The sequence below is a fragment of the Thunnus albacares genome, chromosome 6 (genome assembly GCF_914725855.1).
Source record: "Thunnus albacares chromosome 6, fThuAlb1.1, whole genome shotgun sequence".
Taxonomy (NCBI): domain Eukaryota; kingdom Metazoa; phylum Chordata; class Actinopteri; order Scombriformes; family Scombridae; genus Thunnus; species Thunnus albacares.
The window spans coordinates 26,478,974-26,506,674 of NC_058111.1; the positions used below are offsets into that span (position 1 = coordinate 26,478,974).

Sequence of the window (27,701 nt, forward strand, 5' to 3'; positions counted from 1 at the left end):
GCAAAACAGTTTTGCATCTGGGTGATCTGAATCTACTCCAATGTGTAGAAATAAACGCATCTATCTAGAAACTACCAAGCTAGACAGCAGCGTATGAACTTCTCATCCATGTAGCGACGCTGTGGCACGTTGGCACTGTGTAGTCCATCAGGGCTGCTTGTGAGGTGTGTCACTGTTTACTGTTACTGTGTTTATAGAGAGTAACAACTCTATTAGCATCCTCAGTGACCGTATAATAAGCTGCCAGTTCAAATTTGGCATACAACTCATATGAAACAGGACAACATCTGGCACGCCATGTTTTTTATCTGTGATAAACATGTGAAAACTATTACACTACATTTATGGAAAAAGCATGTTCGGTCTGTATTATGACTGATTTAAAAAAAAGTACACTGGCACAACAACGTGCAATGAGTCCCATCGTGATCAAAGGCTTCGTCATCTGTTTGCTCTGAGCCTCTTTAAACGCTGGCTGTCCCAACCTGTCAGGACAATCATTGTTTCTCTGTCAATCTGTGTGTACATACTGTATGAGCACAACACGATGGTTCCTTGTCATCACTGCTTAATCCTACAATTGAAATCTGCAATCAGCAAACATTCTTGTGTTCACATGCAGACACACACACACACACATACTCAAGAAAAAAAAAAAAGGGGGGGGGGTGCTGAGTGCATCTTAAGCTCACCCTCATCTGAGCAGTGGGCCAATCTACAACAGATGTGCAGTTACACACTACGTAGTCTCTGAGTAAATGAAAAGAAATTTTTAGAAAAGTGTCATTATTTCTGCATGAAGTTGTTCTGCCTGTACACACATCGGCACCTCTTTCCTCCTGGTTTGTGAGAGTTTGAAATTAAACTTAAAAAAGATGAGTTTTTGGTTTAATTGAATCTCCCTGGATCCATCCACACACTGATTTATGTGCCAGGAGCTTCTCCTATATGTGTGTGTGTGTGTGTGTATGTGTGTGTATGTGTGCTTTATTGTGGCAATTTCCTCTAGGCTCCCTACTCCTGACTGACAGACGCATCCTGTGTTCTCTGTCTTGTTTTATCGCTGCAGATCTATATTAAACAGCGCAGCGCAGCCAGCGTATCCCTCCACCTCTGCTGTACCTGTCATCTCAGCATCTGCCTAGCTGCCTGCCTTGCCCGCCTCTCTCACTATCAGGTGTCTATCAAGACCTCCAGCTCATTTCATCTCTGTTTGCAGGTCTCATATCATACTTTTTTCTTTTTCTTTTTTTTTTTCCGTAACATTTCTTATATTAATTTAGGCAAGCCAACCTGGGCTCTGTGCTTGTGTGTGCATGTGTATGCCTACTCTCTTTCTCAAACATGTGGCTGCTGTCATTTTTCAGAAATCCTTCATGGGTTCTGATTAGCCTTTTGCACTGTGATAACCATAAATTCTTCATTGCGGGAGTTCAATTTTGACGTCCCACTTTCCTGAGAGCAGCTGAGTTTGACATATCTTTCAACTCCTTTTCTGTCTCCCCTCAGTTCTCGATAAAAAAATATTTTCTGACAGTGATCCAGAGGGTCACTCTGTTTTATTTGACAGAAAAAATCCTGGCATTTACCTCTCTAACTTGCTCTGTCCGTCCTCTCCCCGTCTCTCCATTTTTTTCCCCTCTACCCAGCCTCTCTGCTGATCCCCTGATACTGCCACTGCCTCTGAAGAACAGGAAATGAAACTCTTTTTTCCCTCCAATCTGTCGCTCCCACCCTTTATCGCACAGAAACCTTGATTCCCAGCTATGGCTGTCTCTCACTCCCCTAATGAACTCATTTTGCACGAAGGGAGAATACCATCTTATCTCTGCAGAGTAGGCCCTTTTCTCTGACACACACACACACTCTCTGTCTTTTCTCCATTGCTCGCTTCTCCTGCCTTCTCAGCTCATATAATTGTTGCCAAGATACACTGAGAGGTCCTTGATCTGTTGTCTTCTCATTACAGGTGAGGAGATGAGAAACAGAGAGAGTGAACAGGCCCTTAATAGTAACTCTGAAACTCATTGGCTCCTCGTGTGTGTACAATTTGAAGTGTGTATGACCACAGAACCATATAGAACGACACTAGCTTTATGTTTAAGTCAATGTCAGTCACTCAAGTGAGAATTCAGTCATATAACAAGATCTTTACAAGTATGATGGAGGTGAAGTCTTTAGGTAACTGATTCTAAGTCAGATTCACTTGTGTTGAGATATGGTGACTGTGAAGGTATCTTTCAACCTATTCAGTGATCCCTTATGCCTTGTGCAGAAGCATCCGCATTTGTTATGTTTAAGTTTTTCTTTTGAGGACGATGAGGTGAAACAGGCCTAAGCCCTAAGAGACAGCTGAGCATGACCGTGCTCATAATGCACGGATGAAGTGTGAGCACCGCGAAAAATAATGACACTAACGATGAGGACGATGGCGAGGTGATGGATTTAGGTATCTGCTTTTTACGCTGCAGAGTTGATGGAGTTGTCTATCAGTCTCTAGTTGGTTCCAGCAGATACCTTTCAGCTACTGTGGCTCAAAATGACTGATGTACGATATCCACATTTATAGAGTAACAGATCTGCAATGAAGGATGGACGGAAGCTGCAGCAGGATAAGACACATGTGAGTCAGTCAGACACAGAGGAGTACAGATCAGATGAAGGCTCATCTGAAAAAAACTCAGAAATCAAATCATTGATCTGTTCATCGTTTTTTTAATAAAATGACAAAATGGCGTAACATTGATCATTCTTGTTTTACTTTAAGTTCATTAACTACAAATTACAATCATGCTAAAGTGACCTGAAACATTATTTAGATTGATAATACATCACAGTAAACCATTTTACTCTATAGACCTATTTCAGTGCAGCTAATTAGCTAACTCCAGGGAGAGTATTTGTTTATTTTTGACAACTAGGAGGCAGTGGATCAACCTGTAAACAGAACTTTGATATAATATCCCTATATGAAATTGTTATGGTGCACATGTAACAGTTTAGCAGCTTAAATACACATCCAGGGTACATGGAGCATCATTAGCATTTATTAGGCGTCTGTCTGCTGTTTTGGTAGGTAGTGTACAGTGAGTTTATCTGAGTTTGGAGAGCAATGAGTTTGAGCCAAACAGTAAAGTCATAAAAATGAAAACGATGAGCTGAAAAACATTAAAAAGTTCTGTAGAGCTGAAAGGAACTGAGCGACCCCTCAACCATTACACACCATTACATGATCATTTGATGTACTGTAATTATTCACTAGTCCAATTTAACAGTCTCTGCTAAAGCAACTACATTGCCACAAAGTGATAATATTCTGTAGCGTCAATAAGTGAAATGAAATAAGATCAAATAAAATAAATAAAGGTGTCTAATATTCACTGCATTTACCTATTTCAAGCAGCTTTCAAGTTCAAGTTGATTTCCATACTCTAGTGAAATAAAAGATCAGAGTGTGTCTGGAAAATAGTCAATGATAAATGCATGTATGCCTTAGAAAATACTTTTGTAATGAGAAGTAAAGTATGTTGATTAAGGAAACACAGCTGCTTACTTGCCATATTAAATTTTTTCCTCTTATTTTGCAAGAATACAACCTAAATCTTTACAAGGGAAAACTAAAATACTAAAATATAAGGATCTTTGGGGTCCATACAAACAGGAAAATCCAGATGAATTGCAAAATTAAGAAAACCCAAACAAATAAAACTAAACATATTTGACATCTCATGCATTGGACAATAATTCTTCCATCTGACATGAGCACATTCTCAATCGACTTTCCAGTTTTACTTAGCATAAACTGATTTTAAATGGGGTCATATCCCCCCCTGTTGGTTTGAGGGAGTATCACGTTATAATCACAATAGCTTGTTTTAGAAGAGTTTACCACTGGGGGGCCTAAAGCTCCATGGTGACAAGTGAAGGGATCAGGGTGTGGACTGGATGGAGAAAAAAAAAAGTAATTTCAGTAATAGACAATGACAACATCATGCACTTTCATTTGGTTTGTTAGAATAAGTGAATAAATCACTTAGTGGATGCATAACTCAACAGTGGAGCATGCCAGCCTATATTAAACTGTAGTGAGAAAGCTGCAAATTAGTGTTCTCTGTAACCATCAGTGGGCCTAAAATGTGACTTTTGCTTATTATTTGACTGATTCCACACATATTAACCAACCCCTCTCTCTCTCTCTTAGTCACACACACACCCACACACCCACACACACACTAGTATGTGATCCAATCTCTTGTCGAGAGCAGAGCTTTAATTACAAACAGGATTGTCTTTAGTCCCATTGTCTGTCTTAACACTAAAGTCCCTGAAGTAGAATCATCCTCTGCTTTAATCCTAATCTTGTTTTCCTCCGCACACACTCAGTTTCTCGCTCTCTGCCTCTCTGCAGAGGTAGCCACTTCTAACCTCTATATATGACCCTCCATTCAGCTGCTCTTCTGTCACCTATGTTGTCATTCTAACTATTGCAGAGGCACTGTGGTTTGGATATTGCCAAAAAAAAAAAGGCAGACAGATGAGCTCTACTTATGGCTGAAATGGTATGCACAGTTTGTCTCCATTTTCACTAGAGCCATGGACTTCAACCTCTATTTAAAACAAACACAGGTAGATTAATGAATATAAATATATCCATGCAAATGCACAGCTGCTGGCTCACACACACACACGGTCTGTAAGGTCCAATGAGCTGCAGCCAAACTGCAGAGAGAGATATGGAGGAGGGAGGATGTGGGAAGGAGTCATCAATCATTCTGTCACTCCTCGATTTGCAATGATTTCTATCATTTGGCTTTTCTATTTTTATCTTGACTTTCTATTCTCACAGTCCACCATCTCTCCATCTTCCACCCTCGTCCTTTTCATGATCTTCAAGTTCAATGCAATCTTGACATTTTCTTTCTATGTTATCTTAATACCCCCTATTACTCCCATCCCTGTTTGTTTCTGCTTTATTTTTGTATCACATTTTCTTTCTCTTCATCACCTCTGATGTTTTTAACACTTAGGCTTATTGGATGATCGATAAAAAGGGAGGGAGGAGAAAAAGATGGAGGGGGGTAAGGAACACTGAGGGGGACAGGGGGTGGTGGAGGAGAAGGAGGAGGAGGCAATAACCCAGATAATGAAATGAAGTGAATCAAAATGAGCTTCCTATCCTCGCATAGGCCTCAGCTTCACACCCATCCACACCTTCCTTTCTGTCCCCAACACTCGCTCCGTCTCTGAACATCCACTCCGACTGTGTGAATACTTGCTCTTTCAATAAAACGCAGTGACCGTGAGAAGTCAGGAGGAAGATATATGCTGTGTGACACTTGACGTCAAAACCGTCAAGGCTCTTTGAGATATAGGTTGTGTTAAAGTGGTATATATCTCCTCTCATCTTTCACCTCCTTTCCTCTTCATGACCCTCCTCTGACTTCCCCTTTCACCATCCTCCTCCTCCTCCACACACATACACACACACTCACACACACACACACACACACAGACACACACACACACACACCTCCCCCTGCTTTCACACCCCCACCCCCATATCTCATCTCCCAGGAGAGGTGGGTAACTGAAAAACATGGAAGCACTGAGATGTAAGGTCAGGTCTTCTCCTGCAGCAGATCTTATAGGAACAGAAACAAACACAAGGATGCATTATTCATGATGCTATATGTCACCTATCTAATACCTTACACACGCACGCACGCACGCACGCACACACACACACACACACACACACACACACACACACACACACACACACACACACACACTGTAGCTACAGAGGGGTAGCAGTCTAGTAGCTCCACCTACTGATCCTTATTACTCGCAGCTTAATTGATCGATTGGAATTGGCCTTTGGATGAATGGGCGTGTAAGTATTCATCAAGCAGCCAGCACCCGTTTGACAGCTGGTCTCTATGGCGCATGCGTCCGACACCGGCGAGCGAGCAGAGTAATGTTAAGTGAACCAGAGACAGGAAAAGAATTTTAGGAAGTTATGAGATTTACCTGTCAAAATAAAAGCGCATGATTGCCGGCTCTCTTTAAAAGGAGACATGGATTCTTTTGCTGTTATTTTAAAGGAAAAAAAATAGCAGATAAATAATTTTAATTAATTCATGGTGATGTCTAAGATTGTATTGTATTGTGCTCATGGCTGGGGTACCAACTGGCCATAGCAGACAACTGCCCAGGGGTTAAGACACCCAGGGACCCCAAACAATAGATGAAACCCATGACCAAAATATTCACACATTCTGTCATTGTGTTGCGTATGGATGGAATTATGGTAAAAATAAATTATTCCTCTTTTTCGCTGGGGACTCTCTGGCACACCCTCAAAGACCTTTGGGGGTCCACAGACCCCACTTTGAGAACCACTGCTTTATATGATCTTGAAGTCCTGTCTTGAAAAGTTTGCCTGGGTCAAGATGTGGTTTGAAGATTTTTTTTTTTTTTGTACCTGATACTGTACTTAAGCCTACATCTTGCACATTTATTAACCAGTTTGTGTTTAATCAACGCAGTAAATCTGGATATTTCAGCAGGAACATTGTAAACAATACAACAAACTACAAACAATAATAATAACAAACTCAGATAGATTGTGCTTTTTCTGAATGAGACTTTTTGTTTTGAAATGGACATACCGGATGTGTGTAGTGATTCTGCTAAGCTTGACGTCACGGGGGAAACTAAGCAACGACCAGAGGAATAACCCCGGGAGCTCGGCGTAGTTTGTTCCCAAAAACAATGCCTGGTATCCCGGCTCCTCACTGTCCGAGGTGACCGAGGTCTGAGCAGCAGCAGGCGGGATGGCGCTGGTCACAGTCCAGCGGTCGCCGACACCGAGCACCACCTCCAGCCCCTCCGTGTCGGTGAGTATCCGTGAACTGGTGTGACATTTGTCTCAGTTTTGCCACAGCTTTCACTGCTCCGTGTGTGTGTGTGTGCATGGGTGGCTAACTCAGCGGCTAGCATCATCCTGTAACTTAATCTCACAGTCCTGCTGAGAGATACGGGGCTTGTCTTCCAAGTTATTTAAGTTAAAAGGCTCAGCTTCATGTTAAAAAAGTGGCAAGTTTTTGCAAACTCACATTAATTTAGCTTGCTAAGGTTAACAATCAGAGCTCATGTTTGCTAAGTTACCTCACTTCAACCCGGAGCCCGAAATCAATCCAGAGTTATTAATTATGAAAAGATTATAAACACGTAATACGCTTCTTTGCCCAAATTCCCAGTCATGTCAGTATCATATCTTCTGCATTGACTCACATTACTACTGGTTAGTGAGAGTGACAGTGAAGGGAGAGGAGCTTCCTGGAAAGCAGGTTAGTGTGACAGGCCTGTCAGACCCTGTTGCACACAGTGGGACAGTCCTCTGATCCCCTCTGACACTTTGGGGCTTCCCGCGTCTGGCCGCAGGCTTCCTGACACAGACAGAGGCATGGGTGGTGGCAAGGCTGCAATAAATAAGACCTACACTGTTAATATGTCTTGACCCAAGACTACGATTTTTGTGGGGGAGGATGTCTGTCAGATACAGAAGACACTGGATGTTTAAAGTCACATCTTGTGGCTGAAGATCCAGACCTCTGGTTAACACAACAAAATGCAGCTCAACATATCCTCAGTCTGATGGAGAATCACATTGGAACAGCCATGCAAATTATGATGAATGGATTAGGAAAATCACCAGCAGAGAGATGGTCAACAAACATCAACATCATGTGTAAGAACTATGCTGGCGTTGGGTCAAATTTGAGAAAAAAATCCCATGAAAAACAACATTTTGACGTCATTTATATATCACATAAAAACATCATTACAGAGCCATCATGTCTCAGTTCAGAGCTTTCATTTGATTATAGCTTTGGGAGACGTGGCCACATGACCTTAAAAAAAAAGACCAGTCTGCCAGAGCGAAAGAAACAGCACACATGAATTTAAGATGAATTAATAATTCTGAGACTCAGTAGTGCAGGTTTTATAGCTCTCAAGGCGGTGAAAAAGATCCCAGACCGAGGTTACCAGCTGCTTGTCATGAGACTCGTTCTGATGAGAAGCAGCCATGTGAGCGCTCTTGTGAGATGTCTGGTGCTGCGAGGGGGACAGAGGGCAGAAATCTGGGAAAAGCATGACAAAACAGAGAGGGGTGTGGAGGGGAAAAAAAGGGGGATTGGGGAGGGGGGGGGGGGGGGGGGGGAGCTAGGAATGAGCTCGAGAAAGAGAGAGATGAACAGTCATGAGAAGCACAGCTGGACTGCCGTTGCCACCTCAGCATATCTATGATGGGCGTTTTTCCAGTGTGCTTCCTCCTAACCTTCAGTCAGTGCTTTTGGCTCATTAAACACAGGTTTCAAATTACTGATCCATTGATTATTACAGCTTGCATTATTTGCCTTCAGCACAGCGGGGAGCAGCTATCCTACAGTGGAAGTAGTGTACAGTAGTCTGCCTAGCAGCACACCAAATCCCCTCTTCTCATTGGCTATACGACCACTCCCTACACATCCATGCAGCTCCATGGTAACCACAGAGATCAGCCTGTACGTTATATATCCCAGCCATGGCCAGGCTTATTATGGTATGTTTTTTCACATATTGGAAGTGTATGGCCACCACACATCAGTAATGTCTGTGTGAGTGCTCTGCAGAAGTGTAATGCTATACTGGTATCACATTTGCCTTTGAAATCTGCTAAGCTAAGCATTTTGTCCAGTGTGTGTGTGTGTGTGAGCAGGGAGGGTTTGAGTCTATGCATGGACTCCTATTTCTCCTGTGTCACCATATTTTGACTTGAAGGCAGGCTGTTAACGCTGCTGATGCAGAGAACATTACTCAGCCAGTCAGCCATCTGCCTCTCCAGGATGGATCAGATCTATGGCAGCGTACAGGGGAATGTATGAATGCCATCCCTCCAACCTCCTCTAGCTCCTACCCTTACCATTCCTCCTCCATCATCATTATTTATCAGCACCAGCATTAGCATCTTAATTGTAGTTTTGTGTCGGTGCATATTCCTGCTCGTCCATGCTGTATGTGTGTCTTTGGTTCCCTGTGTGCATATTTTGGCCTGTGTAGTAGCTGGGATCGACAGATTGATGCCAAAGAGAAAGTTCCCTGAGTTTTGTGAGGGATTATGGCAAAAGGCTGGGATTAAAACTGACTGTGTTTGCGTGTGTGTGTGTGTGGCGGACTGTTCTGGTGGCATTGGTGGGGGAGGGATGATTGAATTTTTTGGGGAAAAAAAGAGTAGCAGCGAGTGGAGGGCACGGACAGTCAGTCTGTTTAAGCCTTATTCTTAGTCCCTGTTCAGAGTCTCAGCTAAAATACCACGCCTGGCCCTGCCTTGTGACTGAAATCACAGATGAAAGACTTGATGTTGCCACCGGCCAATTTAGCACTCGTTTAAACATGCAGTATGTCATTTCTGCCGCTAGGGGTCTCTCAATCAAAACAATAACAAAAGACAGAGTTTGATGATGCTGTGAAGTAGCGTGGGATCATGGGAGTTGTTGTGTTCATTGTAAAACAACCAGCTTACTCCAGTGTTCATCATTCAGGATGTTTTTACCGGGAGCTTTATTATTATCCACAGAGGTCTCCTCCTCTCCAAAACACACGTACATGGTGATTAAAACTGGTAAAAAAAAAAAAAATAAAAATAAATAAAGCAGTTTCATGTTAAAAATCAGTGTTTCTCCAACTCTGTACGGCGGACACAGGACATCTGGGAGGGGCTGCTAGCCGAGCTGCTGCTAACATTTGCTCAGCTTGTTTCTCTGATAACTTAAGATCCAGACGTCTGATGACTTAAATCCTTCATCTGGTTGAAAGATATGGTTAAAAACGACCAAGATCTAGAAAGTTTATTGTAATAATGTGGGTTAAAACTGAATAAAAGTCAATTTATGACAGTTTCTGGCGGAGAACCACAACGCCAACGTTTTATCTTATATGCATATACTCTTTGGTAGACGCCGTTGTGGCTGTTTGCCACAATGGCGTCGATGTGCACAAGATGCATGCGTTGGCATGCATCTTGTGCACATATACTCTTTGTTAGAGAGGGTATGACGCCATTGACAGGTGACCAAATGAAAAGGACCGTTACCTTTATTAAATGTATGGATTTCTCTGTTTGAAGATTGTTGGAAACATTTGAGATAATGTAAGTACACAACTCAACAAAATATATAACAGCCTAAGTCTAGTTGTTTTTAGACATTTCAATGCAAAATAGTTACATATTATACAGCTTTAATGTGAGGTTAATTGAGTCTGATGAAGCGTGTGGTACAAATCTCAAGTCTCTTTGGTCAGTGTGATTCAGTGCGTTCTTTCTGAAACGCTAGCTGCTGGTAACAGACTGATGTAAAGTAATGCAGGTGTCTTCCTGTCTGTTTTTCTAGGAGTCGGGCAGTGCTGAAGATGAGTGTCGCTCCCAGCCCAGAAGGTGAGACCCCTTCCTGTTTTGTCACACTGTGTCTCCAGTTTCTCTGTTCTCTCAAACACTCGATTCACCAGCAACCCTGGAAGCTGTAAATTGAGACTCAGGCCACTAGGTGGAGGCTGTACATCACCTCAGTATTACAGTTTTTCCTCAATTGCTTAAGCACATTTTCTGTCAGTTTTTAACACATGAATGCAATAGTCATATCAGTTTTATACTTTGCAGTACAGCACTTAATTTAATCTGCTCACTGAAAACATTTAACATATTTGTCAAAGAATAACCAGTGTGTCAGTGCCACCAAAATTAAAATTCCCTTAATTATTGCTTAAACCAACGCTGTAACAAGTAGAAGGAATTGTGTCAGTATGGGTCCAATTAAATGGTGTTTCCCATAAGTAAAGTTAAATTTCCTCTACAACTAATTAAATAGTATCCATCAAAGCTCATGTCATACACAAGAAGTCTGTATTCAGCAGATTCTGTTATTTTTCTACTACCCTACATCCCTCTGTTCAATATGCACCTTATTAGAACAGTGATGTGAAAGAGAAATGCAAGATGTGAAAGCTGTTATAGCTTTGTACATTAAAGAAATGTCTCAATAAAACAAGTGATATAAATTAGGAACTCATTTATACATTTTTTTTCACCACTAAAATACACAGAAATACACAGTAAATTTCACACAGTTGTTGTGTCTTTTGAAGATTGTGCCACAGGCGCTTGGCAGCAATCATTTTCTTTAATAGTGTCGTTCTCATGCAGCAAACAAATGGTGTCTTTGTGAGTACTTCTGTCAATATTTGGTCTGGCTTTTGATGTCATAGTCTGGGTTTGATTTGCACAAATCTACCCCGATGGTTGCGGTGGAGTAGATGATTTGCTTTCGACGCGTGTATCTGAATCTTCACAACAGACGAGGACGTCACCACTGTGTTTGTCTCTTTGTTTATTTGACTTTATTTGGCTTTGTCATTACGCTGTATCCTGAGCCAAGACCCTGTACTGAATCTGAATGAAATTTACATACTTCACAGAGAACGCGCTGAACACAAAGGCCATATGTGTTTACTAATGTTTGGCCTATAATGAACTGCTGCTGATCATGGAAACTTTGTCTTCGCCGTACAGACTACTACCTCACATAGATATCACTTTAAACGTTATCCCTGTGTTACTCCAACAGTCTGTCCGTGGAGACGCAAGCACACAATGATTAAACAGGGAGTGGAACATCAAAGCCCATACAGCCAGTCCATCTATAATGGACTTTGTAAAGGGCTTTTGTAGACTAATCTAAGCTTTGAAGTGCAGTCTAAATAGTCTAGCTTTATCATTTGATTTTCTGTGTCAAGCTTTTAATATATGTTAGATAGACACTATTGAAACTATTGATCCTGAGGGAAATTAAGGCATCCAGTACGACATGCACATAACAGCAATACACACAAGAATAAAAGAATAAAAACACATCAGTGAAGTGATAGTTTAGCCACCAGAGCTACTACAGAGAGCTGTCATGATAGAGTATGTGCAAACGCGAGGTGATTAAAAGAGCAAGAATAGTAATTACTGTTAATAATATAACATGCAAATTGGAGATAGATATAAAACAAATACAGGTTGTGTGTAAGGCTCACATAGCCAGTAACCAACTGTCCAGCAGCCTAATGACAGTCATTAGTAGTTATTGAAGGTATTACTGTTAGTACTGTATAATACAGCAGGTAGACAGATATGCTCCTGCTGTGCTCAGCTTAACCAGACTGACAAGTCCGACAGTTCGTAGCTTTCCCTTTGAGGCCAGCGCAGACTGAGGGACCGGTCTGAGTGAAAGGTTATCATCCTGTCAGGAGGCTGTAGACATCAGATACAGCGTAGCACCGAACGCTTGGTACAAACTTTGGTCAGAAACTGCACACAGAACAGCGGATAAAACCAGATTTCTGCAAGACTCTCAAACAGATATCAGCCTGTCTGTACCAGTGTTGTCTCCTCTTTGAACATCAGTGCTGTGAAGCAGTGCCTCTGCGTCATTTTCTTTTTCTTCACCCTTGGGCTTTGGCTGTTGCCCAGGATCACTCTCAGATTTCATTCATGCATGTCTTGGACCCTTTCACACTACATGAGCCCACTGAGACTGGCCAAATCAAACGCATCTGAAAAAAAAGCTGGTCAGGCTCCCACTGGTCTAGAGTCGTTAGGAGGGCCAGAGTCTCCAGTCCTGAGCTCATTCACACAGCAGGATAAAGCACTATTACTGTCAGGCCACAGTCATCTTCAATCTGCACACATGCATTGGCAAATAAAGCCATAACATTAGTGAGGTTATTCTCAACAGCATCTTGAACCTATTTCATCTACAAATGACTCATAGTTACAGTAAAGAACATCATCGTGGGTGTCTTTCTGCGGTGATGTTAGCTCAGCACATACCATTCGAGGTAATGAATCCGATTGAGTCCTCTTTCTTTCTCTCTACCTTGAACTGTCTAGCAAAGGTGAAACACCTTTCAATAAGCTCACAAATACAAATCATTTCCTCTCAGTATTATGTTCTCAGGAGCATGCTGTACAGTATGCTTTTCATTTGTCTCCATTGTTGTATCTTTTGGCTGAGCGGAGGACTATATCGGTGCTAGCAATGTGCTGAATTTACACTGCTGGATATTAAACAAGAAGGAAAAGAGGCAATAGTACTGATGTGTTACATTCTCTGTCATGTGTGTTTCAAAAAAAATGTTCAAAAAACGTACTACTTCACAACCCAATACTGCTTTGCACTGAAAACATATCACTTCATCCTCGTCCCGTGGCCTAACTTTCATTTAAGTTTATTTCCAAACTCTTTAGCCATCCCGCTCACTGAAAACACACAGCTGGTCTGAAAACATAACGTCGTTAGCAGCAGAAATAATATCGAACACCCCGCGATCTACGTGACTTCAGTTTCTCATGTTATGATCGCACGAGCAGCTGGCCTGATGCACCGTAAGCGAAACTTGGAAACAGAGCGGAGTTTAACCCCGACGCGGGACACCAGAGCAAATATTTTGGGTTATGTCACACATATTTGAAAATTGAAACATGGTGACATGACCCCTGCAAGCTTTTAACACATCCCGTTAGTGCCTAAAATAACATGTGGTCCCAATTATCTGTTAGGTAATACAACAAAAGAGCAGAAGCAGCAGCTGGTGAAGTCATACCCACTGATGCGTGTGCACACACACACACACACACACACATGCACACACACGCATAGCTTATTCCCAACACGGCATACATCATTGTAGTCCTCTTTTACCATTTGGCTCAGCTCATCTAGCCCGCCATTTGCTCAGCGTTTGTACACACACACACACACACACACACACAGACAGACATGCAGGGTGCAGCCAAAGGCCTTGTTGAGTGACCCTTAATGCGTATTACATAAGAGCTGAGGTCCAATTAACTGTGCGCTCCCCACCCTACATATGGATCCAAGTAGCAGTACGAGCCAATATATTGTGTAGGGGGCCCGCCGAAACCCAGAGGAACTTTTGCAGCTCAATAATATTTTGACTCCGTCTCGTTTTTTGTTCTCACTTCTCCAGAATCTTTAGTTTCTTTTCTCTGTCATTTATTCAGTCGACTCACTTTATTCTCTCTCTCTATTTCTCTTTCTGTGTCAAAGTTTCTTTCACACTGACACACACACAAACAGCTGTCTATACCCCCCCCCCCCCCCCCCGCACCACAGCAATGAAGTATAGCGTCACTGCAGTGCAATAATGAATCTCTGCCTCCACACTCTGCTGCCTCAGGACTGACACCGACTGTCAAGGACGGTGCTGATGAGACTTTTTTTTTTTTTTTTTTTTTCTCTATTCGGTTACGAAACCAACATTTGAAGGTTTTGTTGTGTTCTGAACTTTTAAACGATTGGACAAGCGACTGATGAAAAGATGAAAGGAGTCGCTCCCACTACCCTTCTTGTGACCGTCTGCAGGGATATCATGTGACGTGACAGTGGCTGGCAAAGGTCACAGGATCACAAGATTGAAACATACTGTTTGTTTGGTCGAATTAGTTGTTTTTTTTTACAGCTCTCACACACCTGATCTGTGAATATTTATTCACACTAAGCCTTGTGCACAAGAATGTCATATAAGGTATTGCCTCATAGTCTATAGTAGGGTGGATAACATGACAAAACGTAGAAAAGACATCATATTAATGGATAAAGAGAAGAAGTTAAAGATTAAAAATAAATGACAAGTTCCCATAAAGAGGAGCAAGGCTTAAATGTAGGCCATGAGTTTATGGATTCTCCCACTGGATCCTCTTTTTGCAGTGTTGTTCAGCTCGCATGTTTCCCAGGCTGTTAATCTTACACTTGTCACCCAAAGTACACAGGTTTGAAATACATCCGCTGTTTTTAAAAAGAGAAATGGTTCAGTTCAGTATTGCTACAGCAGACTATTCATGACCCATTTAGACTTTTAGTAAAAGTTGTTGCTTTTGTTGGCCTCTGTTTGCAGTTCAGAGTGCCTCTATAAAGGACAAATGACTACTCAGCTGGGGCTGTGTTAGTCTATTGTATCTACTGTAGTCAGAAGAGGCTGTGGATGAGAAACGCCTGTGAGAAGAAAGAGAGCTGGTGTTTCTGACCTGACCTGTCTGTCCATTGTCTCCCTGCTGTACAGCATTGCTTTTTTTTTTACAGAATATAATACAGGTCATGCTACTCTTTGTTTGTTTTGGAAAGATAATAATAAAAAGTAATTAGATTTTCTTGATCTTATTTTAATAGCCTATACTATCTCCAGTAAGTTGGAGGCAAGAGGAACTTGGCATGACTTCACAACAGCAGACTAACCCTAATACATTTTGGCAGTCGATCCGTTGAAATAACGTGCCCTACAAGTCTCCTCCTGCACCGCTTTAGCATCCATGCTATGGATTTATGCATCAGCTCCGACCCAGATGCACACAGGCAGAGCAGGTTTATCAGGCCAACAATCTAATGAGTCTGCTATTAGAACAAGAAGGGCGAGGTGGTGCGGTAACGAACACCAAGCGGAGGGTAAGCCGTCTCATCTCCTTCGTGTGGAGACATGCCTTTTCTTTTTAAGTTTATGGGCTGTTCCTCTGTCATTTCCACTTGACACCAGTTACCATACCTGCCTCCTTGTCTTCACACACCTGCTGTTTAAACATGGAGTATTCCCTGTCCTAGATTACTGAGTACATGGACGTGTAAGTGTCCCAGTAAAATGAGAGTGATTGTATATGAGGCGTGAAGTTATACACGCAGTATGTCTAATATATGTATGTTACATGGCGAAAAGGCAAAATACAGCATTTGTGAAAACCGCAGTGTGAAAACAGGATTATACTAACAAAAAATCATCCAATACAAATGTATCTTTACAAAAAAAAAATGTTTTAACCCGCAGCAGGAATATTACTTCTATAGGGTCTCAAATCCAAGAACAGATTATCAGCTGGTGCTTCTCGCAGCTGTGTTGTTACTGTACACGGGCTGCTTCTGGTAACAGATCCGCCTTTGTCTGTCTTATCTGGCTGTTAAGAGGGCTCCCTGTTGCTCCAAGGTTAAGTCCTCCTATCGCAACTGAGTGGGCTGAGTAGTCGGCAAACATTTGAACATAAGGCGTTGTAGCCCAGGCTGTTCTTTGCTTTAAAGCTTTTTGTCTTGAAAGGTTTTTTTATTTTTTTAATTTGCTTGTCTGAAGGTGTTGAGGCCCACTGCAACTCATCCACACTTCTTTACCTTTAGAAATGATGGACATTTTACAATAGAGGATGAATCATTTTTGTCAAGGTACAGTAAATCATGCTGCGGATTGTACTGCTATGGAAAGTCCGTTTTATTGTTGTACAGCGAGCTAACAGCAGCCCATCTCTAGCTCAGTTGATGGTAAACAGCTGGTTTCATGCACTAAACTAAGACAATGGTAGGGCTCTCTAGGGGGACTCCCATTCACTCGCACAAACACTTCTACAAACACACACGGACACGGTATCTTTGACCTGCCTGTTTCTGTCCACTCCCGTCTAGTGACAGGAAGACGCAGAGAGGAAGACGATTGCGCAACTTGTCCCGGGCACGGCTAAACATCACAACAGCCTCTCGTGTTACCAGCCCACAGACAACTAAGTTCTCGCTGAGTGCCAGAAAATTTTTACGACTCTAAACAGAACCACATGACTAGAGCAACAGAACATCTGTGTGTGTGTGTGTGTGTGTGTGTGTGTGCGCTTGTTGATGTTGTGGTTACAGTTGCTAGCAGAGCTCATTGGACAACCTGCCTTGTGATGCAAGAGTAGTATATAGAAAGGTGAGACGCAGTAAAGAGCAGTGTGACGACAGGAACGCAGGTGCTGGTGTGTTTGTTTCATCTGTGATGTAACCAGTCTAGTCTCAAAACAACTAATGTCAAATTTCTTATTAATTATTGTGTGAAATATTTAGCATACATCCTCCAAAAGTCTATTTAAAACATTTAATGCACTGAAGCATTTGTAAATGAACTGCGTAAATGACTCAGTTGACTCAGCTGAAATGAGCCATGTAAAGACTGTTTTCATTGACTTAGAGCATGTAAACAGAGGAAAGTAATCATAGAGTCAATAAGCAATAAAGTGGTTTAGTTCCTGTCTCAAAATGTGGCAATGAGGAAACATTTGTCTCACAATTCATTTCACTTTGGGCGTCACAGTGTTTATAAGATTCTCCTTACACTACACTTTTACTTTTAAACGTTCAAAGCTCTCAGCAGCTCGCCATAGACATTCCTGTGTTGTCACTGTTATTATCTGTCTAAAACCTTGAGCCCTTTTGTCTGACTTAAATTTAAAAATATTACATTAGAGATATCACTCTGCAGTATGTAGAGGAAACTTCACCCGGCTGTTATTTAACAGACTGAACTAAAGCTGATCTCTGCATGTTGATATTACAGGAGTATTTATTTCATAATGTGAGCAAATGCACTGCTTCCATATGTCGCGGTGTTAATTGATTTCCGAGATGTTTTATAACATATGTAGACATGAGTAATGCATAAAATGCTGAGTAGAGGAAACACGACGCTTGTTCAATGCAACGCCACGTTTGACATGGTGCGTATGAACCGGTTAAGCTACACTACATGAACTCTTATTCCTATCCACACTTACATGTGCAATACTCAGTCTAACATTTCAGCACATGTAGGATCTGTAGCACATTCAGCTTACAGTTGCCCCACAAGCTCCCAGCTCAGGAGTGTTCACAGACCTAGAACACAATCGTACTTTGCGGATTACAACAATGAGCTGGAAAGTTTGGGAACACTTAGCCAAAGTCGTGTTGTATAACAGCACTCTTTATAGTGCCCTATTTCTCAGTTAAACTCCTTATTGATAACAGCCAAAACATAAAACAGGGCTCCCATAAATATTGGTATAAATTTTAGCTCTACAGCAGACATGTCATTCGCTGCAGATGTTTTAGTTTATCTTTTTTTAGGCCACTTGGCACAAGCTGGTGTGAGAAAGGACGAGGTGCTCTAGTTTTACAGTGTTTTTCAAATAATTGTCAGCTTACATAGGGCTCTAGTCTAGACATACCTGCCAGTTGAATATAAAATCTTTAATAGGCTATAAAATGAACCAAAACACGTTGCCCATCTCACAGCATGAAATATGTCCGTTTATGCTTTATATCTTTGGTTTAGCTTCATGTGAAGGGTTGTTTCTCCCTCATACTTTCTTGACAGGACAGGCTCCAGTATATCTCCACTTATCCTAGATACCACAGGCCTGCTGCTGCTGCTGCCGCTGCTACAGCAGCTCCATCTGGACAACCTCAGCCTGGTTCTCATTTGTTCTTGCTCCTTATGTAACACAACCACAAGGCTTTTGTGTTGAGAGAAAATAGTGGACAGGAGACAAGTGAAGTCACCTCAGTGAGCTGACTGCCAAACCACAAGCCCATGTAGGTTTAATTGACTCTTTATTACATTACCTTAACGGGCACATCCCCTGTTGACCCCGTTGTATCAGGACATTCAGTCAGTTGCTGCACAGCAGTTGATTCTAACAATATGAACGTGTTGTTAGGATTATTAAAATGTATTACTGTATAGTCTGATTTACAGTATTATCTTTAATGCAACCAAGTGGTGCCGGGACTATTCAGCTTTTAACCAAACATTACAACCAGTCAGTACACTGATAAGCACACCTTCAGGCAGAGAGGAGGAACTAAACAGTGTGATCACCAGCTGGAGTAAATACCTGTGTGCTGCACGGTTGCCAGCATCTTGTATACAAACTGTGTCGCTGCAGAAGGGCTTGTACTGTAGGCGGTTGTACTTCCCTCTTGCTCTCATTGGCTCCCTACTTTTCCCAAAAACACGTGTCTCCAACTCCTCCCTCCTATGACTTCTCCGGTGAGAGTTTGACCGAAGTCATATGTCTCAGTACTGTACGTGGTTGAGGTTGTAAAGTCTCTTGAAACGAGGAAAAAAAGACTCTTTAAAACCAGGACGGAAACTTATTCAATATGGGACTGTCTTACTCTTTCTTGAGAAATCTTGGACATCCAGTGTTTTCTGTCGGGAGCAGGGACACAATGTGCTATACTTAGTAACACTGCTCATTTTATTACAACAGAAACACACTTGGGGGAAACATCTGTTTTCTTGCGTAGCCTCTTTCGCGGAATATTTCGTCATTTTCTACTGTATCGCCACCGTTCACACCTAGGGGAAGTAGGTGTTTACCTCTTTGCAATGCCGGAGCACATGACTGTGGGAGAGGAGTAAAAGTTTTCCCCTCGGACCATTAACACCTGACACCCTCCACCATCTACGCTCCCCTCGCCGGCATGACCCTGGACGCGGTGTCCGGCTCCGACAGCTCGTCGGCGGTCAGCTTCTGCTCCTGCTGCGGGGCCAAGATCGTGCCTTACTTCAGCGAAGACGCGGTGGTGTCAAAGAATCAGATCAACCAACTGTAAGTTATTAGAAAAAAATGGAAAATTATGGCGGTTGGATAGAGTTTGAAATAGAGTGAAGTTTGGGAATGTTTTATATAGCCAATTAAAACACATCTTACTAAATTAATATCATAGGAACAGACATAAAGGTGTCATGAAGTACCATTTAAACTAAATACTACTACACAACTTCACTGTCAGGAGGAGATATTCAACTGAAATGACTGAAATTAAATTGTATTGTTGATTGTATTCAAACTGATAACCCTGCATTTATGTATGGACTAAATATCGATGGCCTACATATTTGGTAGTAAAAATGTGACAAATCCTAACACACTAACTGTGAGTAAGCTGTTACATGTGAAACAGTTTTGCAACATCAGTGTAGAATGTATTTCCTGGTGACGTAGCAGGATCTTACTCATCTCGGTACTGGTTTTGACCGTACTAAGACATGATTGCTCCATATTTAGTGTGAATCATCCTACCTGTCTCACATGTCCAGACAGACATTCAAACAACGTCAGAGATTTTGTGGGCCACTTTTTTTAATTGTCCCTCCCTGTTTGTTTGTCCAAGGATGGTGGTATTGGTATTAGTGATGGTATTTGTTTAAACATGTGTTGGGTGTGATTGGTGGTAGATTGACATTCAAAGCCTTTTTTTTTTTTTTTTTTGTGAATGAAATCCTGAGTAAGCTTTCAGGAAAATAACCTAAATAAGCTTGAAGAAGAAGAAGAAAAAAGCAGAAATGTTTTTGTTTTTTTTCAATATCTTCTGTATTTTTGTGTAAAATGTACCAACAACTCAAGCTGATGTCTGAGGACTGTACACAGGATGATATTTCTTGGAGACAGACCACAAACATTGGCCTGCATCCACTTGGCTTCTGATACACAAAAACATTTTTAAAAAGAAACAGGAAAACATCACAACACAACGTCACTTTTAATATTTTCCTGAGTGACGATGAGATTAGATCTCCTTGTAAGTCAGTATCAGGCCGCGCTGGAAAAGTTTGTATGTCACTGTTCTGCTTACATGATTGGCCACTGATCAGATAGCAACTTCTGAACTAAAAACACTAAACCTCAGCGATTAATTTTAGCCACGCGCCCCCACAGGTCAGTAGACTGAACTGAATATTAGATGTGCTCTGGTTTTATTAATACTAATGTATTGAAATGTCCTGTTTGCAATGTGAGGGGTTTCTTTCACTGATATTATCTGTGATCTACACTTTCTGCAGACATCAAAGGCAAAGTGAGGTAAAGGCTTCTTTTGTTGCTTGTGAGATGTAAAAGGATTTAGTTGACTTGTACATGCAGTCAAGAAGACAAGTCTGCCCTTCACCACAGATCAAAGGCCGGTCTGTTCCAGTATTTCCAAACTGGCTCAGATAAGCTCAGCAAATTTGGAACAAAAATCAACTGCAACTGGATTAAAAGATGATGAAATGAAAATTACGCAATTTTTTTTTCCCAAACAATCAATGCATTCAGCTCCAGTGTCCATGTTTTTCTGTTGTGTTTTGTAACATTTTCGCGTGGCCCGCGAGCGGTCGTGCCCTGTGTGAGGACTGGCCTTCCGTCCAGGAAGTCAAGGTCAGCCTGCATCTTGGTCGTGTTGTTTCTCAGCTGTCACACGTGATTGTGCGGTGAGATTGCTGAGTAAACTGAGTAAACATTAAGGCTTTATTAGGGTTGCACCCCCTCTTTAAGGGAACTTTTTTTTTCTTTTTTTTAATGCAAGTTTGCACAAGGAAGGTTTATGAGAAGAAGTTACAGCAAGAGAGAGAGAGAGAGAGAGAGTGAGTGTGCATACTGGCAGGCACGTGTGTCCAGTAAATAACAGCAGATGTGGGAATTTTCTGACTTCCTGGTATTTGCTGGCCATATTGAGTGATGGCGATTGTTTTTTTTATCACCGCTCCGTTTGAATCGCTCAGAAGAGAGTCCTCACAATAACACACGGGATATTTAGTGTCCTTTTGATTTATAGCACCTACAGTACAGTAGTGTGTTTTAATATTTGTGTACATGTGTCTGTTTGTTTGTAGTGTGTGAGCCAGAATGTCAGCGGGACTCTTAATGTTTAACCAGGGTTTGAATGAGTAATTACAAGCCTGGAGACTGTCGACAGAGTTAAGTGTTACCTGTGGTTAAACGGCATCTAAAACACCACTGTTATCCCTCCAATTTAAGAAGATGCCGGTAAACCCATCTCTTCCGCCGCACTTTTTTTTTTTTTTTTATGTGTATGTGTCGTGTATCTGTTTTCCAAAGGAAACAGAGACGGGTGAAACGTGACCGACTGAGGTGTGTGTTTGATTGAGTGCGAGAGACCTCGGCAGCTGAAGAGAGATATCTGCAGCCGGATGTAGGTCAACGCTTATGCTTCGTGTTTACGTCTGTGTACGTGTGATGCGTCTAAAATCAAATAACCTGCCTAACGAGGTTGAAGTTTTCATAATTAGCTCCAATAAATGACGTGAGTCAGTGTAGCTCCAAGTTGTTGCCGCGCATCAGGTTGTTTTTGTAAATGGATGTGTGTCCTCGAGGTTCCACGTGTTATGAAGTATGCAAAAGTTATGGGTTTTTTTAAAAATTTTTTCACCACAGGCTATCAAACTGTGAACTAGACTACTTATCCTGCCACTGTTTGTGCTTTTGCCCCATTTTTTTTTTTTTATACCAGCTGAGCTCCGTTTGGCCTCATTTGACCAACATGAAATTATATTTTACTGAGCTTCCTTTTTTTTTTTTTTTTTGTCTGTATTTTGTCAAAACTGTGAGTTAAAATCAAAATAGCGCTGCATGCCTGCCTGGTCAGGCATGTGGAGTTCACTGAGGTCTGCGCTCTGTGTTGCCAAAGAATATGGCACAAAGCTAGTGGTCATCAGTCACACACACACAAACAGATGACAGTGGGTCTGGGCAGGTCGTGTTGACTGGCGTCTGTGCCAGTTGATGAAAGTCTATCTTTAGTATGACCTGGTATCTTCCTTTCTCTTTATCAGTCATGACCCTGTTCTGCTCTGACTACCCTCATCTGCTGCAAACACTCTGCAGTGGAATTGCAGTGAATCTTTTTTTATGGGGGGGGGATTCGCAGAGAAAGATGACATGCAATAGAGGTTCCAGGACAGACTCGACTGCAGGATGTTGCATTTCGAATGCCTCCGCTGAGCCGTCATGACGCCCCGTGAACTTGACTTTTCTCTCTCCTCATCCGTCTGTCACCGTCTTCTGCTTGTGACACATTTTCCATGACCGTCCCAGGGCCTAACGTGCACCTGTGGACACACACACACACACACACACACACACACACACACACAACAGCTAACTCCCTGTCTTTCTCATGGGCTGTATTTGTCTCGGGTGCGAACTCATAAGGCCTTAGCAGGGCCTGCCCTGCATACAGCCAGGCCCTATATTTATCCCACTCTCCTCCTGAGAGTGACTAATATGGGCACGTACAGAAGGGGGGGTGGGGGGGGGTCACCCACTTATCTGCCCACTATGTGGAGTGGTCCTTACATAGTGATGATTGTGTCCGTGACTGTTGCCCTAACAAGTACCTACCGCTTCAATTCTGCCAATGGCCTGAGATGGCTACATGCCAAAAAGATGACCCACCCCACTCTGTCCTGCACACTCTGACTGGCTCCTCTTTCTCTTTGTCCAATCCTACACAGCCAATCCTTCATTCACACTTAATGAAGTCAAATTTAATTGAACTTGTTGCGTTTTCCATTTCCCAACTTGCTCTATCCATCTCCATTAATATTTTTGCCCTTGAATCAGCGATTCTGATTAATACCCTGTGTGGTTGTTCATTATAACATCGTGCCCAACAAAGATGTGATGTAGGTAGTTCATCTGGGTGCGTGCAGACAGACGGGGTGGTGTCGTTGTCAGTCTGTCTCGGTGCGTTACAACATATTTATCAGTCCAGTCTACAGGCAGCTGTTTTATGTAAACTGGCAACTTAAACATCAGGAAAGAGTCTCATAGATGCTGAGATTTGTAGATTGCGTTCACTGTCAGTCTGAAAATATGTTTTTTTGTGTGTGGAGTCAGTGGGTGGTGATATGTGTGTGTGTGTGAGAGTATGCTTTGTCTTTTTCATCTTATCTTTTTCTTTTTGTTGTGTGTTGTATGTTTTTAATGCTGTAGCACTTTGAGACTTACTGCACTTACTTACACTTAATGCATTATTATTATTAGTAGTAGTGCTATTAGTGCAATAGAGACTCATTTGCAATAATCTGAGCACACACAGGCTTCAGAGTTAAACCTGTGCAGTGGGCCGTCGCTGTCTCTATGTCAAAAAGAAGTTTCTATGTACAGTAAGTCGGCCGAGCTCTTCTGAATGCAGTCTATCAATAGCTGAGACTTTAAAGGACTACTGTATTTTTAGCAATTGGAGTTGAGTCGTTCACACCCCCCCCCCCCCCACCTCTCCAATCCTCAGGCTTAGATTCCACTTTCTCAATATGTCTTTGTGCAGGTGTAAACGTGTGTGTTTGCGCGCGCGCACGTGCACGGCCTTCCATGCGTGATTCTCAGAGAGTGTGAGTGTTATATTACAGATGACATTGTACAGTAGCATTGCTATACATGGTCATTGCCAAGTACATTAGTGTGTGTGTGTGTGTGTGTGTGTGTGTGTGTAAGCACAGTGGGACGTGATACAGCAGGAATTGAGGAGAGTGATGGAAGAGAAAAGTAGGACAAGAGCTAAAGTTATGAGAAATGCTGAAAAGAGGAAGCGACGGGAGAGAAGGAGGGGGGGTTAGTGAGAGGAAACAGCTGGGTCAAGGGTGGGTGGGTTGTGGGAAATAAGTTCAGCACAAGCCGGCTACGGTTTTGTTTTTTCTCTCTCGTCCCTGTCGTCTGTCTGTCCTGATTGTGTACTGTATATCCACCATCTCAGCAAAACTCAGGAAGGGCAGTTGGACGGCTAGAAGGATGAAGAGATGAAGTTACAGGGAAAAATGGGATGACAGGAAGCCTAAATGGCAGAGGCAGCGCTGGACTTTTTTTTTTTTTTTTTTACCTCGAGTGTGAAACTGAAGAACGGTAGAACCTGATGAACTGTAGAAGTTGGGTTCACGGAGTGTAGACTTGCATAAACGTCCTATTATTATCCATTAACCATCAGAATAAGCACATTAGCTAAGTGTTTGCACAATTTCAAAAAATACACATGGCCTCGATGTCATCACCTGCCTTTAATGATTGCAGTGATCTGCAGTGTTGTGCAGTTGTCAGTTCCTTCTCGTCTCAGTGTCTGGCCCGAGGCTATGAAACCGCCCTTATTCAAGTTGAGCAGATCAGGTTACTCCTCTACTAAGATTTTATAACTGCAATATTAGTTCCATTTTATTCAGAATTCAACTGCTTGGAGCCTTTACTTTCACTGATATTCAGTACATTTGACCTCTTTAAAATCCGATTAATTTAGGCCAATGTTCCATGTAAGATATTGGATGCGAAAAAGGAAAAAAAGAGCAGACATCAGATTATTATAACTATAACAGAAATGCTATAAAAGTAACAAAAAGGGATTTCTCTAGAAATCTGTTTAACATTAAGACCCGTTAAGTTAGGCTGGCTGTAGTGACTGTGGCTGCACACGTTCCTGTTCCTAGACGGGCTGAGTCCCTGCCAGCTCGAGCCGCGACTCCCAAGTTTGGCACAACCTGCAGAGCCGATACACGACGGATCCCTCGTCGCTCTGCAAGTGCTTCTACAAATCCAGATGACCGTTTTTTTTCTAAATGCATGATTTTCTCTAGCAGTAGTACTCCCTGCGTGTGCTATATTCATTGATTGTCACTCAATGTGCGTGTTGTGTAAGGGGCGGACCTCTTTGTCAACATCATCAAGGTTATGCTTTGCTTTCGGCTGCCATTTGACACGGTCATAAGCGGCTGCAGAAGTAGGTCTTTCAACCTGTTTTATTCAGTGCCTTGTGCGACTTGGGTTAGTATGCCACACAACAAAAACCCAGTCACTGACACACATGGAAGCACACTGGAGATGCTCACATGCACACACACACACACACACACACCTCAGTGTTCGGTATCCAGCTGAAACACTGACCTCAGTTTATAACTCGTCCTCCTCAGCGCAGTGACTTCAGTCACCGTTAATAAGATTAAGTGTTCCAGAGAGAGGAACAGAACCCCCGTTTAATACGACCTGCTTTGGTGCTGTAGCTGTGTACGCTGGCCAGCTCTTATCTCCGCTGCAAACATTGCGGAGGAGGGGACTCGCTCTGTCTTCCTTCTCGGACCCCCGGTCTCCTCCCAATCCCCCCCCCCCCCCATCCCTCCCTACTGGCAGCTGTTAGAGTGAGTAAGTCTGTGTGTGTAATCCAGCTGTGTGGAGGAGCAGAGAACATTGTGTTCTGAGTTCACATTGGGGCTTGGATCTTGTTTTGCATGCATCGGTCTGTCAGTTCTGATTTGGGGAGCCTGCAGACCGGAGGCTGGCTGAATGGAGCATTGTGACACTGACATAAGCCCATGACAACACTTATCTGTTCCCTGTCCTCATCTTCTGTTTATTATGAGAGGTTGAGGTCAGCATGTGCAAGGAAGCGATTGCAAATGAAGTATATTTTTATGACATAACTCAGACGAATGACGAAAGAGAGAAGATGTGATTAAATCATTTGGCTAAACTGCTTGCGTTTGAAGCTTCTATTCATGTCTTTTTCTTTTCTTTTTCTCTTCTAGTATCAGTGAGAGTTTTCTCACGGTGAAAGGTGCGGCCCTTTTTCTTCCCAGGGGAAATAGCCCCACGCCTAACTCTGCACCTCGCATCAGCCAGCGCAGGAACAAGCACACAGGTAAAGACTTGTACACACACACACACACACACACACACACACACACACAGATGACAGCTGCAGCATCTCCCAACAGCGTCCTTCCACCTCGTTTGACTTTCAGCCCCAGAAATGAACCCTATGAAGAACTTGAGATTAAATAGCAGAATGTTTTCAAATGGACATTCCTGTGCAGCATCATGGGTAACAGCTGGTGTTAACTTAACAGAGGCTATTTCACAACAAGGCAGATAAGCTCAGTCAGTCCGTTGCTGCATGCAATGTGTTGGCCTGCTAGGATATTTGAAAAAAACTTTCAAAGAACATGTGCTTAAAATATGTCGACTGATTTGGATGATGAAAATGAAGTTTGAAAATCACAAATACGCCACCGCTCGCGGAGAAAGACAGACTTTGTAGATGAAGGAGTCGTTCAACTTTGCGATATAAAACGGGCTGATCACTAACTATAAATAGCATCTGATACTGTGTTTTAAAAACAGAAAGAGGGCAGGCTTTTGTATGTATTCACCAATGAGGTAGGCCTAAGGAAGGGAGACAATGCACTGGAAACTTACCACAAGGGAAATGATACTGTATCACGGGTCTTATGTCAGTCTTTTTAATGCGCAGAATCTGATTGTTGTCAGGAGACTAAAGGAGGATGTTAAAATGATTTCTGTCTAGGTGACCTCCAGAAACATCTTCAGACTATGTTCACTGTGCTGCGGCCGGAGGACACCATCCGACTGGTGAGTGACACACAAACACGCTTTGAATACCTACACGTAGAACATTTTGGAGTAATAAGCACTCTCGCCATGTCTCTGGGGTGCCTGCAATATATCAATAGTGTAAAACTGTCTCTGTATATGTGCTATAAGGAGAAATGACTGTGTATTACCATTCACTTCATTTATTAACTGTAAGTGAATGAATGAATTTGGAAATATATTTCCTCTTTGTTAATTTCTCCTCCCCCTCCCCTCTTCGTCTTTCTCCCCTTCCTGTGTTTTCTGGCAGGCTGTTCGTCTGGAGAGCTCCTACCCTCAGGTAACCCGCTACATGGTGGTCGTCTCCACCAATGGTAGACAGGACACGGAGGAGAGCATCGTGCTCGGCATGGACTTCGTTTCCTCTGATAGGTCAGTGCCACGGCAACAGCACAACACTCGGTCTTTTGGTGTTATTTTTAAACTCTCATTATATCAAATACTTTTAGCTAAGGAGAGATGGCTTGTCAGGCCCATTTGTATTGTTTCCAATTGTTAAAGTAGTGCACTATACTTACGTAATCATAATCAGAAAAAAAAACACACAGTCAAATCAGTGTTTCTTGTTTTGTTGTGCTGTTGTTTAATATGTTAATTTTCCTCCCAG

The 27,701-nt window shown here is 42.4% G+C and overlaps 1 protein-coding gene across 2 annotated transcripts in view; it reads left to right on the forward strand.

Annotated features, from left to right (window-relative positions):
* Positions 1-6,702: 6,702 nt before the first annotated feature.
* The window catches only part of ssh2a (slingshot protein phosphatase 2a), a 30,332-nt gene continuing 9,333 nt past the window's right edge, over positions 6,703-27,701 (forward strand). Inside the window, exons 1-5 of one of the 2 annotated variants that reach the window (XM_044354158.1) lie at positions 6,703-6,899; positions 10,437-10,480; positions 26,230-26,342; positions 27,009-27,073; positions 27,345-27,466. In XM_044354158.1, the coding sequence (XP_044210093.1) occupies positions 6,837-6,899; positions 10,437-10,480; positions 26,230-26,342; positions 27,009-27,073; positions 27,345-27,466 (407 nt within the window). In that variant the 5' untranslated portion in view covers positions 6,703-6,836. Of the gene's footprint in view, positions 6,900-10,436; positions 10,481-18,934; positions 19,490-26,229; positions 26,343-27,008; positions 27,074-27,344; positions 27,467-27,701 lie in introns of those variants that run through there. The other variant, XM_044354157.1, reaches the window with a different exon arrangement.